General features: G+C 48.5%; 1 protein-coding gene across 1 annotated transcript in view; it reads left to right on the forward strand.

Moving 5' to 3' along the window:
* The window catches only part of SBNO2 (strawberry notch homolog 2), a gene marked incomplete at its 3' end in the record, with an annotated part of 50,922 nt that overhangs the window by 27,624 nt on the left and 7,095 nt on the right, over positions 1-16,203 (forward strand). The window contains exons 5-17 of the mRNA XM_082011087.1: positions 5,477-5,569; positions 6,214-6,310; positions 6,704-6,864; positions 7,321-7,454; positions 7,971-8,061; positions 9,384-9,527; positions 10,030-10,147; positions 10,588-10,693; positions 10,866-11,019; positions 11,428-11,604; positions 12,282-12,379; positions 14,863-14,945; positions 15,966-16,166. Of these exons, the coding sequence (XP_081867213.1) occupies positions 5,477-5,569; positions 6,214-6,310; positions 6,704-6,864; positions 7,321-7,454; positions 7,971-8,061; positions 9,384-9,527; positions 10,030-10,147; positions 10,588-10,693; positions 10,866-11,019; positions 11,428-11,604; positions 12,282-12,379; positions 14,863-14,945; positions 15,966-16,166 (1,657 nt within the window). The remainder of the gene's footprint in view (positions 1-5,476; positions 5,570-6,213; positions 6,311-6,703; positions 6,865-7,320; positions 7,455-7,970; positions 8,062-9,383; positions 9,528-10,029; positions 10,148-10,587; positions 10,694-10,865; positions 11,020-11,427; positions 11,605-12,281; positions 12,380-14,862; positions 14,946-15,965; positions 16,167-16,203) is intronic.

A 16,203-nucleotide genomic window follows, 5' to 3' on the forward strand; every position in this document is an offset into this window, starting at 1 on the left:
ACTGTGCCCAGCAGCAGCCACCACCGTTTGTTTATTCTCCACAGCAAGTATTTTAGTAACAATGACTAAAAAACAAACTCTGTCTCAATTTAAGACTAACCATTTGTGTTTACTTTGCGAGTCCAAGTCCCTGCAAGCTTTTACATCTCTGAGTTTTCCTGGGCGTGTGATCTCCCGGCAGTCCCACAGCAACATGTGGTTCTGTGCGTTTTTACCAGCCTTCTGCCATCTGTTTCCCTTCATCTGTTGGGACTGATTACTCACTATTGCACAACCTGGTGTCAGTCACTACGGGTAGCCACCGGCTTTGGTTGTTGGTAGAACCGGTATCATACACATCAGCTGAATCTCTAGATCTCAGCTCTCTCAGTGAATGCCCAGCCGTGCAGGAGGTTTCCTTTGTAGGTCATTGTCTTATGAAGATTGTGAGTGGAAAAACATTCAACGTGAATGCCCCAGAAGGCAATCTGGCATGCCCATGCTTTAGTCACTGTTGTGTTTTGAGGTTCTGTTGTGTTTTTAGAGGCTGCATTTTGCAGTTAGTAGTGTGTCTGGCTGTGTTTCTATGATGAACGCTGGCTGTTTGTCACAGCTTGGGAAGAAGAGTCTCTGCAGCAGTTCTGCTTTTGAGATGTGGCTGGTGAGAGGTTGGCACTGAAGGAGTGTGTCTTGGTGGCAAGGGTCCCGGCTGGGGACTTGGGTCATTAGAGCTCCTGTCTGCCTTAGACTTGCTGTGAGATCTTAGACCATTCACACGGATCCTCAAATCAGATACCTGAGCTCTTCCTGAAATCAGTGAGATTTGATCGCCCTTTTAGACCTTTGCAGCATCTGCTTGGCCCTCAGCATGTCTGTAGTTGGACAGACAGACATACAGAGAATGCCCTCCTTCCCACGGATAACCGCGTTGGAGACCAGGGGCCACGGCGCTGCGCTGGTGGCAAGGGCTGCACGGGCAGTCCACACGTGGTGTGGTAACTTTGGACCAGTTTGAAGTCTGAGACAGTTAACAGGAAGAGAGCTGAGCTGTTTGAACCAAAGAAATGGCTGGAGACATCACAGGCTTGTAAACTAGATGATTAAAAAAGCTAGAAAACAGATACAGCCTCCAAGACAGAAAAGGCATGTGCCGTATTTGTCCTGGTCGCCTATTACTATTGGGTTTTTTATTAGTAGCCTAAATCACTACAGAAATAGTTCTGTGGTGTCCTGTTTCTAAACATGTGAACTCTGGTTGAGATACTCGATGCCTAAAAAAGCTTGTAGTTTCCTGTCTGTGGAGTACACAGCAAAAAGCTTACTGGGAAAAGCTGTCCTAAATCCAGTGTAAAGAATGCAAGTGAGAAACAAATATGTGTCATGTAAGTGTGAGACTAACTTGTTCAACCATAGCGGAGCAGCCGTCTCCGGTCTTGTTGCCGTGCTGTTCTTCACGTCCTCCCCTTGTCTCTTGTTGTCCTGCAGAGCACTTAGGTTCAGATAAGGCCAATTATCTCCTTGGAATTCCATTTATAAACTACTTCCTTTTGAAAAGAATCTCTAGCTATTTTAAACGTTGTCTTATCTGTGTTTTCTGAATATAGAGGTGGCTGGGGGGGTGGGTTTTTTGTTTGGTTGGCTTTTGGCTTTTTTGTTTGTTTTGTTTTGTTTTGTTGTTTTTTTTTTTCTTTACGGAGTTTGACATTTCCTGACAAGGTGTCAGTTAAGTACATCCTAGTCAGGAGACTTCAGTTTCATTTTTGCATGGGAGGTGGTAACTCACAGGACACTAGGTAGATGGATTGTCAGATTGGCTCATGATTGGCAACTGTTTAACTACCTGAACTTCAAACATGCTTTTTTTGTTGTTGTTAAAGGAGGGGAACAAGTGACTTGTTGCAAAATCTCAAGGCAGTGCCAAAGAAAAGGTTCCTTACTGTAACATTTAGTACATGCCAGAGAGTTTGCTGATATCCTGCACCAACATATAAGCAATTTAGATAACCTCCCCCTGTCCCTTCCCACATCATTACACTACCATCATTTTCCATAAAATTGCAGGAATTTTGGCTTTTGAGTAGCCAGAGCAGTACAAAAGGACATTAGTCCCATTACGCCATATGTAATCCAGGCAGATGCAGTCCTAATCCTTTTGGATACAGCAGGTCCAGCCAGTTGTAGCTGTGTAATCAGCTTTTACCCAGGAGCGACGGACTTGCACTGTGTCGTCAGGACAGTAGTTAATCTACTGGGACAGAATTTCAGTCTCAGAGATTCAGGCGGAGCGGAAACAGCAATCTTTAAACAGCTCTGGTACGTGGGACATCTCATAAGTGAAGCTGGATGCATCCTGCGTGCGAGACCCACATACAGACCCCAGGTAGAAGAACGGCCTTGGACCTTTTCCTCTCTAAAAAAGAAAAAACCCTCTGTCTTCTGTCGCGTAGCAATTTGAAGATACGGTGTGAAAAATCGGTATTTTAGCTTTCCCCCTTCTTTCTATCAGCTGACACTGGGGAAGCGGGGTTACAGAAAGGGGGACAGAGCAACGTTGGAGAAAAGCATCACACTGAGAGTGTGCAGTGCCGAACATTTCAAGCTCACTAAGAAACCCTTATCTCAAAGGCCCAGTGCTGAAGCTTTAGGTGGAGTGTTTGTGACTGACGAGGAAACGGCTGGATGCAGAGCTGCCTTCATGTCCCGTGTTGCGGAGAGCTGTTGCCTATAAAGAAAGGAGATGTATATACTGTGTTGGCTCTGTTTATCATTTCAGGAATGGGCATGGAAGGAAGAGCTACTACATTGCTAAATATTTGCAGGAGTTAGCAGACAAAACACACTTGCTTCATTTGTAATGAAGTTGTGAAATACCTTTTAAAAATAGTTCATGTAATCCATTGTGTTTTCTCACAACCGTCTCACAAGTTTACAGTGTTTTTAAGGCAGTGGGGAAGCAAAGCCCTGCCTCTGAAGCCTGCAGCTAGAATTTTTGTGATCTGATGATGTAGTTTTTTCTAACTCATTTACAGCACTTTAAAAATGTGAACACCCTTCTCCTAGCTCAATACGTAGGGAATGAACTTCTGCAGAGGGGAGTGCTTGTCAGCCACTCTTTCTTTTCCCATGGAAGTCATGGCAAGATGAGGCAAAATGGAGCATGATGCAAAGAGGAAAAAAATGGAGCGAGACCAAGTCTTTGATTGTGCAGTTGTCAGTGTCTTTACTGAATGAGTCTCTTTCCTGTTTACATCCCGGTGGTCCCACGTATGCTGTGTATGCCTCTTATGTTAATGCTTTTAGGTATATAGCATAGTGGAAGGAGAAAATCAAACTGGCAGGCGAGCAGGAGTAGAGAGAAAGAAATGTACAAGCTCAGTCTTGTACTGAGCATCATATCTTGTACTGAAACATCATATCAAGATGATATGTCACCCACTATAGCTCCTGGTCCCACCTGGACTGGTCCTCACAGCATATTCGCAGCTATGCGGTTAGGTTTTCAGTGCTCCAAACATCCAAGGTTTCTGTTGCTTCCGTTGCAATACCTGAGGTGAAATGCTGTGTGCCAAAGCCACGTTGCTGAATCGGGATAGCAGGGATTTATACTTTGAAGATTGCGTGATGTAAAACCAGACCTGTGTAACTCCCCACTGCTAGAAGTCCTGCCATTCCAGCAGATCTGGGCCTTTCTCTTGCCTAAGAAGAAACTTTTATACTGAGCTCAGATTTGTAGGTGGAGATGTTTCACCTGCTCTCCAGATTTGTTGGCACTGAAAATAGCTCTTCCATCCAGCTTCCTTCTGGTAATTCTGACTCAGGCTTCCAGTAATGGAGGGTGGTTTTTTTCTTTCTTCTTCTTTTTTTTTTTTTTAATTTTAAAAAAAGGAAATAATCAGAGTGTTTACGCTTAAGAACTGCCCGTCTTTGACTTCTGTTGGTGAAGCATGGGTGTCTGTAGGCCTGACACTCTTTGCAGGCTATAAACTCGAAGTAGTGCTGCTTCTGGAGTTGCTGATTACTTTGGATGCCAGGAGCTTCTGGCGTGACCCTGCTCACTGTCGGGAAATTCCAGTGTGATTTTGTTTGTCTGGGGGCAGACAAAGGATCTCCTCGACTGTGCCTTCCCAGCTAGGAGTGTCTTGGGAGCTCTCCTAGCCGGCTGCGGCGCAGAGGGCTGGATGGTCCAAAGCCATGTTAACTCTGAGCCAGCAGCTGGTGCCTGGAGAGACCCGGCCAGCCCCTACGGCAGCCTGACCCCCGCCGTCGCTGGCCTGGTGGGCATCTCGGTGCCGTTTGAGCTCCCGAGCCTCGTGGCTGGTCTCTGTAGTGGGGGTCCTCACCAGTGGTCCTGGTCTCTGCAGGAGTGAGGTGAGCCTGAGGGGCAGCTGGAAGCCTGCAGGCTTTGGTGGCCTCGGGCAAAGGGTAGTGGCCCTTAAGCTCGGGACAGCTGTTAATTGGTGCCGACCCACGGGTTGTGTTCTGGTGCGGTTATCTAATGACTCTGGATGGTGGTTTTAATCTTAAGGACAAAATTGCAAAATTGTTAAGTAAATGCTTGCCTCAAGGGCAGTTTGTAAGAAGACGTAAAGTGTCAGCGTTCTGATTTAATGCTTGGTCCTTGCCCAGCAATGGCTTTTGGTTGCAGTTTTGTTCAGTCTTTCCCATTCTCCCTGTTTGGATCTCCTCAGCTGCACTCCAGTCTCCCCTTCTAGTCCCCAAAGTGATGCTGTTTCTCTCCATTTTGAAAATCCACCCCAGAGCTCTCAGTTGGACTCACCAGTTCAGAATAAAACATGCGATCCCGCAACGAGAATCTACACAGCTCCTTTTAACGAGGACCCATTTTGTCAGGAACGGCAGAGCAGTTTTGTACAGAGCTCCCTTTGAAGCAAATGGGGAAACGGCGACTAGCATAACTGCTCCAGTGCAGAGCAAATCCAGTATTCCCATAATAAGCTTTGATCAGCTCCTGACAGGGACTGCTGGCTTGTAAGAGCCGTTTGAAAGTGGCGACGGTTGCACAGGTGATCTGTTAGTGCTAATGGGAGGTGTATGAAAGGTGGGCTTATGCCTGAGATCTTGTTTAAAGGCAAAACGTGGCATTTCAGGGTGACCCGTCTTAATGCTGTGTAGTTTGGCAGAAGGACTCCTGTCCCGCGGTGTGGGAGGACATGTGTCCCTGCAGGCTTTCATCACACGTGAGCACATGCAGAAAATGTTCACGCTTCTTGCAGGAATGTATTTACCTTGGTCAGTTATTCCCTGTGTGTATGTTGACAAAGGCACGTAGGCATTTGAGAGATTTATTAGTTTCCAGAATTATTGCCCAGGGCTTTCCATTCACAAGCAGAAAGTATCAAAGTCCGCTGACAACATCAGGGTGTAAGATCCCAGTACAGAGCACAAGTATCTTTACTGTTGTTGTATGTTCATACTTGTTGGCGTTGGACGGCTGAGGGTTAAGACTGCTTTCTCACCTGCACCCTTTCTGTTCCAGCTGTTCTCACCCAGCAGATCGTTCACTGGCTTAAACAGTTCGAATGACCATGCTCCTGCTGTCCCCAACACCCCGCTCCTCATAAGCTACCAGGTGAGAACGATGGTCGCCTTCGGGAGGATCGGACACCAGGCTCTTAACTTGGCAGCGGCGCAGTGCGGAGGGAAGCAGTTCTGACCGTTTTCCCTTCAGAGGGAGTGAGACAAGAAAATCAGCCAGATAGGAGTCACTGCCCTTTCCCAGAAGCGTCTTATGTTTCCCTTGGTGGAACCTCGCTAAGTTAAAGAATGATTGGGGCTTTCTTTACAGCTATATCAGCACAGTCTATAGAGGCTGCTTTTCCTGGAATTACATAACTTTGCTTTATGCTGCTGACTACCATGCTGAGTTTAAAGCTGGTCTACGTCCCTTATTCCTGCCAGATTAGAGCACAGCTGGGCAGAATTCATGTTAGCTCACAACCCCTCTGAAAAGTGATGTCAACATCTTTCCCTAATTTGGTGTGGACTAGGCGTTGAAAGTAGCTTTTAAAGCACTTGCTGGGCCCCTGGGGTGGGCTCGCACAGATGGTTTTCCTTGTGTTGCTGTAGTCTATAAATGAGATGAATTGTATTTGAAGGGTTTGTGAATTTGTGTTGGGATGGTTTAAATGGTAGTTTCTGGCACTGTGTAGCACTGCGTGTGTCTATAGTTCATTGAGAACATTAACATTTGGTCAATGCTGGGTTTCTTTTCAGGCTCAAACTCCTGCAGAGGAGGAGGATGAAGGTGAGGAGGAAGAAACAGAAGAGTTGGGGCAAACGGAGACCTATGCAGAATATATACCTTCAAAGTGTGAGTGTCTTGCCATCGCATGAGTATGGGAAGTTCTGTTAACGCCATGGTGGACCAGCCTAATTACCTGCTCCCTTATTTTCCCGCGAGCAGTATATGGTGTTTGCTGTGGCACATCCCAAGCTTGTGATTTTCTAGAAAAACTGAATCCTTTGTTGGTGCTACTCTAATTTAACAGAACACTTTTCTGTTGCCTGCTTTTGGGGGAGGCATGACTTGGTTTTGTCAATCTGAAATTTCAATGGAACAGAAGAGCGAAGAGCAGGCGTCGGGCTTGTTTCTTCTGTTCCCAGCAGAGGGCTACAGAATATTAACATGAGGTCTGCAGTCCTTTTGGAGGTGCCCTGTGGGAGTGAAGATCTTGAGTTATCTGTTTTCTGTGTTGTCATTTAGCCAAGATTGGGAAGCACCACCCTGACCTCGTTGTTGAAACGAGCACCTTATCCAGTGTCCCCCCACCTGACATCACCTACAGCCTTTCCCTGCCGTGCTCCGTTGCCGACAAAGGGTCACTCTCTGCACTACAGCTGGAAGCAATCATTTATGCCTGCCAGGTATGTGGCTCCACCTTGCCCAGTTTGCATGCCCTACACTAGAAACAAGCTGCCTTTTCTATGGACAGATGTTCAAGTGTGTTTTAAAATAACCTGTAATATAGGTGATGAAACTTTGGAAGCTTTGGCATATGGCATTTTAAATGCCTTTTGAAGGGATTATTTGAAGCCGGGGACTTCTGTGGGGTCTATTTCCCGAAGAAGCAAGAACCCTTGACTTTTGTTGCAGAGAGGAGTGCTTTACATTTCTGGGTCCTGGGGGCCTTTTTCCTGAACTGCCACTTGTGAGCTTGGCCGTGACACTTGACCGTTCCTGCCGTCATTTATCTGAGCAGGAAATGCACTTGCATCAACGGGATATGTGAAAGGGTTAAGTGGTGCTCTTATAAGCTCACATGAAAGCTGTTCGCAAAGACAAATCTAGTTTAATTTCCAGTTCTGTTCTTGATTTTGCAGCAACATGAAGTTTTATTACCCAATGGGCAGCGAGCTGGGTTCCTCATTGGGGACGGTGCTGGAGTTGGAAAGGGCAGGACAGTTGCGGGCATCATCTTTGAAAATTATCTTAAAGGGAGGAAAAAAGCTCTGTGGTAAGTCGTTGAGTTTTTTTTCCTCTTTTCCCGTAAGACCTTGGAGTTAGTTTGGATCTGGGAGTAAGGAATTCCTTAGTGCTGATGTTGGCTTTATAGTTGACTCATGCTGTGGCCTTGGGTAAGTCGTTTCCACCTCTTTGTGCCTGTTGAAATGGGAATATTTCCCCTGCAGCGGTGATGGAGGATGAGTCACTATGAAATAGCAGATCATGTACTACTTGGAGTGCAATGTCAAGCCTATCCCCGCTCTCTTTGAAGTCGGCGGAGGGGTACTCATGGACGTCCCGGGTGCAGACTCAAGCCCCTAGAGTACAGTGTTTTACTGCAGAATACACACAGCTTGTCCTCAGTGGCAGACTGGAGTCTGCTGTAGGATCTCGCTCTGAGCTGTGTGGGCAGTTGGAAATGTGACAGTTTTGCACACCTACTGTTGCTTTAGTCAGAGCTATTAATCACTGTGCATGCCCTGACTGTCTCCCGAGGAGATAACCAGACCCACGTCTTGCTTTGCAGGTTCAGTGTCTCCAACGATCTCAAGTATGATGCTGAGAGAGACCTGAAGGACATCGAAGCCTCCCACATCCCTGTGCATGCTTTGAATAAGGTAGGGGAGAGAAGTTGTAATGGTCTTCTGGAAAATCAGCCTACGGTAGCAGCCAGAGGGATCTGCCTTAGCACGCAAAGCAGCAGTCACTTCTGCCTCCGCGTGGCTGGTGGCACAGGCAGTAGCAGACAGCAAGCTGCTTGCTCTTCCCTTCTCTCAGCGTGCTCTTCCCACCCTGGACTCTTGCTATTTTTATACGCTCTACGGAGCTGCGTGGTGAACGCAGAGCTGTTTCCTGCGAGAAGTGAGAAGTGTCTCCGGGCAAGTGCAAAGTACAGCAGGACTTGAACCCTTCTTGCCGTTCCTGAAGAGTCCTGCAGAGGGAACAGCTCCTGTTAGATGTGGCCGTGCTCTGCTCTCCTGGGCTAACATTTCCCAGCGCTGGTTTCATGGAACCTCTTTCCAGAGCGTGTGAGCAAGGGAGCACATATAAACGCACAGATTGGTGCCTGGCAGCAGCCTGCAGACGCACGGTGCCATGGCTGAGCACGTGGGCATTTCCCCCCCGCTGAGTGAATCAGAGAATTTTCAGACTTTCTTCCAGTTATTCAGTGATGAGGATGAAGTATTTCTCAAAAGAAACGACCGGCGGTTGTGTAGTGGTTATTCACAGGGCTTTGTAGCCTCTTGTCCAGTGCATCAGGCTTGTGTTTGTCACACCACTGGCCAGTTCACTGAAACACTTTTCTTCTCTGTTTTTTAATGGTATTGAACAACCAGCTCTTACGAAGTCAATGGAAACGCATGTATTTCACACCTCTGAATGCACTCCGTTAAGAGACCGAAGGCTTTAAACGGAACTTTCATCAGATTGGAACCATGGGGTTTTTCCCTTACCTTTTATTTTGTTACAGGTGGGACCCATGACAGTAAGATAGGCGACAATCTCACCTGGTCAAAGAGAAAATTATTTTCTAGAAATAATTAAAACAGATGGGTTCAAAACATTTAAACATAAAACTGTTGCTTAAAAAAATGAAGCGACTACAGTTGGCCCGAAAAATTGAAGTTCTAGCGTGGTCTCCACATTTCACTGCATGCATCCAGATGTGCTGACACATTGGCTAGTGGAACTTATCCAGACATTTAAAGTCCCTGTCATCACCGTGTCTCAGTGCCAAATAGAAGTGCTAAAGACGTCAGCTACCAACAGTCTTTTGTCTGTTCTGCTCTCAGATGGGGTTTTGTTCTTGGAGGCAGGAGCATGTGTCCTGCACAGTCACAGCACAATCGGCGGCATTGATTGTGGGCAAAGGATGGGCGCGACGTACTGGGGACAAGCGTCACGAGTGTGTGTGCTCTTGTTCTTCCTGTTTCTGCAGATTAAATATGGTGACACAGCTACCTCAGAAGGAGTCCTCTTTGCCACTTACTCTGCACTGATTGGTGAAAGCCAGGCAGGCGGTCAGCACAGGACACGCTTAAAACAAATTTTGGACTGGTGCAGGGAAAACTTTGACGGAGTTGTATCCTTTAAAAGAAAAAAATGGAGAGAGGGAGAATTGCGTGCTTGTGATTTTACTTCATCAAGGAACAAAGAGCTTGGGGCCACCTAAAGTCACTGGGAGCAGCTGTGCCAAGCAGCCTGGTGCCTGTGGCAGATATTGAAAAGCTGTAAGCACATACATCCCCCTATGCTCCTCTCTCCTCCTCCGCAGGCTGCAGTGTTAATGGGAGGAGAGGAAGAACAGCAGGGATTAACCTTTTCAGCATTATTCTTCCTCAGCAATACAAAACAAGAAACACCTTGGAAGTGAAGACAGAGGGAGGGGAAAATTACTTCAGGCTCTGAGGAGCAGAGGACTAGGCAAAACCGACAGATTTCATGCAGTGTGGGGAACGAGTCAATCCTGTTGATATTGGAACTGGCTGTTCATTTGGTTGGAGGAGGCTGGGTTGTATTTTCTGTCTGCTCCCATCCGCGTGATGAAAATAGATTCTTTCTCCTTAACTGATGTTCCCCTCCAGATTGTGTTTGACGAATGCCACAAAGCCAAAAATGCCAGCTCTACTAAAATGGGCAAAGCAGTGCTGGACCTTCAGAACAAACTGCCTCGAGCAAGGGTTGTTTATGCCAGTGCCACAGGTAAGCTTCTCACAGCATTGTGTGAACGCCATGCGTAAACAGTCGCCAGTCATCTCTGTGATCTGAAGGATCCCTTGAGATGTGAGCGCATATGCTAAGAGTACACGTTCATGCGGGAAGAGATGAATGGTGCTGCAGTGCTAGAGGGGAGCCCAGGGTGCTAAGATCTGCCCTGAGACCCATCACTGCCCATTACTGATGACTTTTTGGGAAGTCAGACGGATTTCTCTCCAGTTTAACTTGTTCCTGGCCAGCTGTTCAGCTGTATGATGATGCTTGCCCACTAAGTGTAAGGAGGGCGATGTTTGGAAAGGTACTCGGGTCTCCTGAGGCATGATGGTAAATGACCATCCTCTTAAGATCACTGTACTCCACTGTACTCGAGTCAAAACTATTCACAACTTCTGTGGTTTTGCTAACAGTGAATTCTGTTCAAACAGGTGCCTCTGAGCCAAAAAACATGATTTACATGAGCCGCCTGGGGATTTGGGGAGAGGGCACCCCTTTCAGAGCGTTTGATGAGTTCCTGCATGCAATTGAAAAGAGGCAAGTCGTGTCCAGCGTCCCTTTTCATGTGGCTTACGTTTTATGGCAGCCTTTGTGTGGGAAACGGGTGCAGTGCCTGAGCACAGCTTGAGCCAGGAGAGGCGGTGGTTCTGCAGAGGCACCTGCTCGGTGCAGCAGAGGCAGGGGTTTCACAGCTGTCTTCCTCTCCCAGGGGAGTTGGTGCAATGGAGATCGTGGCAATGGACATGAAGGTCAGTGGAATGTACATTGCCAGGCAGCTCAGTTTCACTGGAGTGACCTTCAGAATCGAGGAGATCCCGCTGGATCAGCAGTACAAGATTGTCTACGACAAGGCAGCGAAGCTGGTGAGCTGGTCCCACTGCGGTGGGGAGACTGACGTTTAATTGCGCTTGGGGCACAGCCGCTTGTTATGTGGGAGGGCTTGAGGACCCTAAGCGTGGCCATGGCCACAGACTTCGTTTATGAGGCAGACATGTGTACCCCTGGTACACATCCTCAGCTTACGTAAAAAATTATATTCTATTTTTTTGCTCCTATTTAAAAATTCCTTATTTGCAAACCAGAGCTTGCAACATCATGCTAGCGCAGAAAGGAGAGAATGACCGGACTCTTCGTTCAGCCTAACACAGCGACATAAATACTGATGTTAAATCAGATTATTAAACCCCAGACTGTTCTAATAACCTCCTCCACAGCAGTAATGAAAAATAAAACTCAAATATTAACTCAGCCTTTCTCGGTATTGTCTGCAGTGGGCAGAGGCCTTGATGGTGTTCCAGCAGGCAGCCGACTGGATCGGCTTGGAGTCTCGGAAATCCTTGTGGGGTCAGTTCTGGTCAGCTCACCAGCGCTTCTTCAAGTATCTCTGCATTGCTGCTAAAGTCCGGCGACTCGTTGAGCTTGCCAAGGAAGAGCTGGCGAAGGATAAGGTGTGGTATCAGAGCCTCGCTGCAGTGGCAGCAGCCATCAGTCTTACAAGTGATTTTTTTTTTTTTTTTTTTTTTGTAGTCTGCAGCCAAAGGGAGTTAATTATTGTTCAGATTGACTTGAAAGCAATTATAAATCTCTTTTAAGGATGAATTTCTCTCCAGATTACCCAGAATGAAATGCAGTGTCCAGGTTTCTGAGAACACTCATGGTAAATTATACTGGGGACTTAACATGGTCTCATCTTCTGAGGTGTTACCCACAGCTCATTTATGGTAGATGTGGGCAAGCCGATCGGAAGCAGTATTTTGAGTCATGTTTAAGCTAGAAGAGGTACCAGGTCCTTCATCTTGAGCACAGCCCTGTCCCTTCATCCATCTGGATGCAGTTTGGAAATTTGAGGCAGAAACTGCCTAGCAAAGTCAATTAGCTTCCGAAATCAGAGTCATCCTCTCTCTGGTGTGAGCAGATGTATGGTTTTGGACGCTGAAAGATTTGAGATAGTTCTTGATCAGGAGCTCTGCTACAGGCCCAGCATGTATTTGGGACAGGGTGCAAGGGAAGCATACCTGGGACTGTGAAATACAATCTTCTCGAGCCTGTAGCTGTTTGGCCTGACGCTGGCTGCGGTACACCCTCCCTGACGCCTTGCTGTGCCCTCCCTTGTGTTTCCCTGCAGTGTATCGTCATTGGCCTGCAGTCCACCGGGGAGGCTCGCACCAGAGAAGTCCTGGATGAGAACGACGGGCATCTAAATTGTTTTGTCTCTGCTGCAGAGTGAGTTAAAAACCCCTGTTTTTCTGCTGGGGGGACGCATGGGAGGCGGGAGGCGTGCTAGGGGAAGCCCTGCCCTTGGGCCACTTAGCACTTGCAGTTCTTGAAATGCAGTTTCGTAACGCCTCGTCCTACACACGCTGTAAGTAGAGGGCACTTAGCTGGGTCCTTGAGGCACTATTTCTTCAGCGTGACTTTACGAGCTGGATCCTGGATTTTGAAATTTCCTGTGGTCCAAACTTGCATGAACAGCCCTGGTCCAATTCTCTACACGCTGAAAGGAATTGGCAGGTGTAGGGGGACAGAAATGTGAGCTCAGATGTGGTTTGTGTGGGTCTGACTCTGGAAAATGGGGCTGTTGACAAACAAGAAATGAGCAAGAGAATCTCACGTAGTGCCGGAGGCTGGGATGACAATGTGAGGTGGCATCGCTGGAGCAGTGAGAAGGAGTGGTCCAAGGAGTTTAGATGTGCCAGTGTTGGCTTTTAGCACGCGTACGAGGCAGAACGTGTTGTTCGATTGCCAGGCTTCTACAGCATCCTGGTTGTGTTGCCTTTGTTCCTAGCTAAAGGGTGAGTTGGTTGTGCCTGAAGTGAAGCCAGCAGCAGGACTCCTGCTACCTTTTCAGCAGAGAACGAGGCTTATGCTCCCCTGCATTTCTGCAGCTTTCAAAATACCAGCCTGCCCCATGAATGCAGCTGTTCGTGCACGATGGGTGATGAAAACCTGGGACACTGGGTTGAGCTGTGTTTCCTCTGTTCTGCAGGCGACTGGGCTGTTACTGTTTTCTTTTGAAGTGACTTTTAATGCAGGTGAAAGCAATGCGAGATGCCGGAGACAGTACGTGTCCAGTTCGGGCAAAGCTTTCCTCCCTTACTGATGGAGGGGTTGTGTTGGTCTGTGTCACTGCTGTCTCCAGTCTGTTCCTGAAAAACAAATACCGGTGTGGTGACAGTGCGCCCGGCCAGTCTGACAACTGCTTGGATTGATTTGGTCTCTTGGATTGGTTTTCATGTCACACGGTGCAGAGGAACTCAGGCTCTAGAGGACTGCGTGGTCCCTTTGAGCCTTGCTCAGCTGTCGAAGGAGGAAGGGTTCTGTTAGTGATCATGCACACTGCTCAACTCTGTCGCCAGTTCTAGAGGGAAGAGCTCTTTGCTCAGCTGCACTGGCCGGATAATTGAGTGTCTCCTGGCATCTGCTGGGCCTCCAACTACGGCGTCCCGGTTTTACGAGCACTTCAGGGGATTTCTTGAAGGGAGTGTGCTGGGAAGAAGCAGTTGTTTAAAAGCTGATGAGAAACAGGGTTAAAAATAACCGGGTTGTTCAGTGAGCCCAACCCTTTGTTCGCAGGGAAGATGGGGAGTGCAAGTGTCAGGAAAATGAGCACGGTTTCATGGCAGGGAGGCTCCAGACCTGAGAGTGAGTTTTTGTATTTTGAGCCCAGAGTCACCCCAGCACACAGGACAAAATGGCTCTTTCTGGTGCCGTGTAATTGCAAATCACCTAATAGCCAGCACAGGGCTCTGCCCCTTCAGGGAGCAGTGCTGTCTCTGCCTCCTTCAGCCCCTCACTCCAAGGGTCTTAGAGCTCCCTCCCTGGTTCCCGAGACTCCCTTTGCCTCTCACGGGCGAGTTCTCATGTCCATACCTCTCAGCTGTCGCTTTCAATGTTTGGTTTTTTTTTGACCAGAGCTCATTCAGCACTGCCTTCTCATTGCACCGGGGGTTCATCCCCACCCCACATGATCAGCATTTATCCTTTCTTTGCAGAACAGCCCACAGAAACACTGGTTTTCCGCCTCTTACGATTTTTTCCATTCACCTGAAACCACGACGTATGTGTGTTTGGTCACTTTTCTCTGTTCTGTGGGCAGGTGGGCCCACGCCCAGTTAATCAGAGGACTTGGTGGAGCACATTGGTTGGACATCCTGACGGTGGTCTCTGCTGTCAGAACACGGAGAGGGGCTGGGACACTGGCACTTACTGGGTTTTTCAGTAGTGACGTAACAGCTTCCCAGTATGGTGTTTCCCATTTAAAACTCCCTCTTAGTTGCTATATAAAGGTCTTGCAACTTCGGCATGCCACGTGGCAGTGCAGAGGCCAGGGTCTGCTCGGCTTTTGTTGCAGTGTCTCCCTGGAATGGCCCTGCTCCCTCCGCCCGCAGGGCCGCCGTGGCAGAGAGTGTTTTTCCGGCACTATAGAGCTTTGCCTGCCCTCAGTGCGCCCGTTTCACGGCTGAGGATCTGCTGGCGCAGCCCACGCTCCCGCGGCAGAGCCCTTTGGTGAAACACACTCAGAGCTGCTGCTGTTCCGGAGAGCCACGCTGTACCAGTGGCTGGCTGATCACGTGCTAGTAGTTGTGGTGCAGCATTTACCCCTCTTTCATGAAATGTGGTGCTATTTCAAATGCACATTGTGACATGATAACCGGCAGATGTTCCTATTCCTGGTAGCTAGAATAAATTTTGCATCTTACTTTCAGAGGCGTCTTTCTATCACTAATTCAGAAGCACTTTCCTTCAACCAAAAGAAAGAGAGAAAAAGGAACTGGCATTAAAAGAAAACGTAAGAGCACACTCCACTGCCCAGCATCTGACCTCCTGCCTTGCTGCTTCACCCTAGCCACTCAGCTTTTTCTTTTCCTTTTTGCTTTTTCCCTACTTCATGCTTTTTGCTACTCTGCCCTGGTTTCAGTTTGCCCTCCCGCACATCTCCCATCACTCTCTCATCTGGAGGATGGCAGCTCTAGGTCATTCACCCTTTCCTCCCTCTAACCCACTTCCCTGTCACAGCGTAGGTCCTCGCCTCCACCGCTTGCCCCGTAGCTATGCCCCTTTCCCTCAGCCGCTTCCTTGCCTAGGCTGGTGGGCAGATTGCACAAGAGTGCCGGCTGCATGTCCGAAGCCCTCTTGCAGCAAGGGGGGTTGCTCCACTACCCTCACGTACAGCGCGGCAGGTGTGCTGGGAGGGGGGAATCACTTCCCTGCCAAATTCTTGGTTGTGGCTGCAGGTAAGAATAGTTTTGGGATTCCTCCTCCAGTGGGATGTGGGAAAGAGGGAAGAGGGGACAGCAGCACTGGCAGATTGTGGAGGTTATCCTGACCGGTTGCTGTTGCAGAGCAACCTGGGCAAGCTGGTTCGTGAACCCTCTCACGTAGTAGGAGCATGTCTTACTGTGCTTGGAAGTAAACAACACCCCGAAACACTGGCACCTTCCCGTGTCCTGCACATTCCTCTGGAGGCAGTCAACCTGTGGACTCCTTCCCCTGAGGAGTTAGCACTGCTTAGAGCCGGCTGTGTGTTCATCCTGACGTGTGCAACTAGCTTCAGCCCTGATAAAGATTGCCTTGTTCTTCTTTTCTCTCTCTTCCTTTCTCTTTCTTTCTCTCCGTCCCCCTCTCTCCCGCCCTTCCTAACTACCCCCCGCCCAAGAGGCTCTGTCTTTCCAAGAGCAGCCTTTCATTTGGGGCAATCTCAGCTATTTTGTGATTTCTCCTCCTCCTCTTTCTGAGCTGGCACTTGCTGTTCGGCATTGATGCTCGAGGCTGGGGGCTCTCCCTTGACGCCGCTCGCTCTCCCTTGCAGGGAAGCAGAGGGGCCGCTGCGCCAAGGCTCTGAAGGGCGTGTGTGACCCTGTGGGTGTGATCAAGATCAGTGATGACAGCAGCACTGACTCTGACATGGGGCTCGACAGTGACTTCAACTCCTCCCCAGAGTCTGTGTTGGAGACGGATGACGTCATCTTCGTTGAGCACACCTACAATGGCTTCGCAGCTGAGGACAGAAGTAAGCAGAGCAGCAGCACGGGCTTAGCTCCTTCCTC

The sequence above is a fragment of the Phaethon aethereus genome, assembly GCF_964289735.1.
Source record: "Phaethon aethereus genome assembly, chromosome: 26".
NCBI classification, from domain to species: Eukaryota; Metazoa; Chordata; class Aves; order Phaethontiformes; family Phaethontidae; genus Phaethon; species Phaethon aethereus.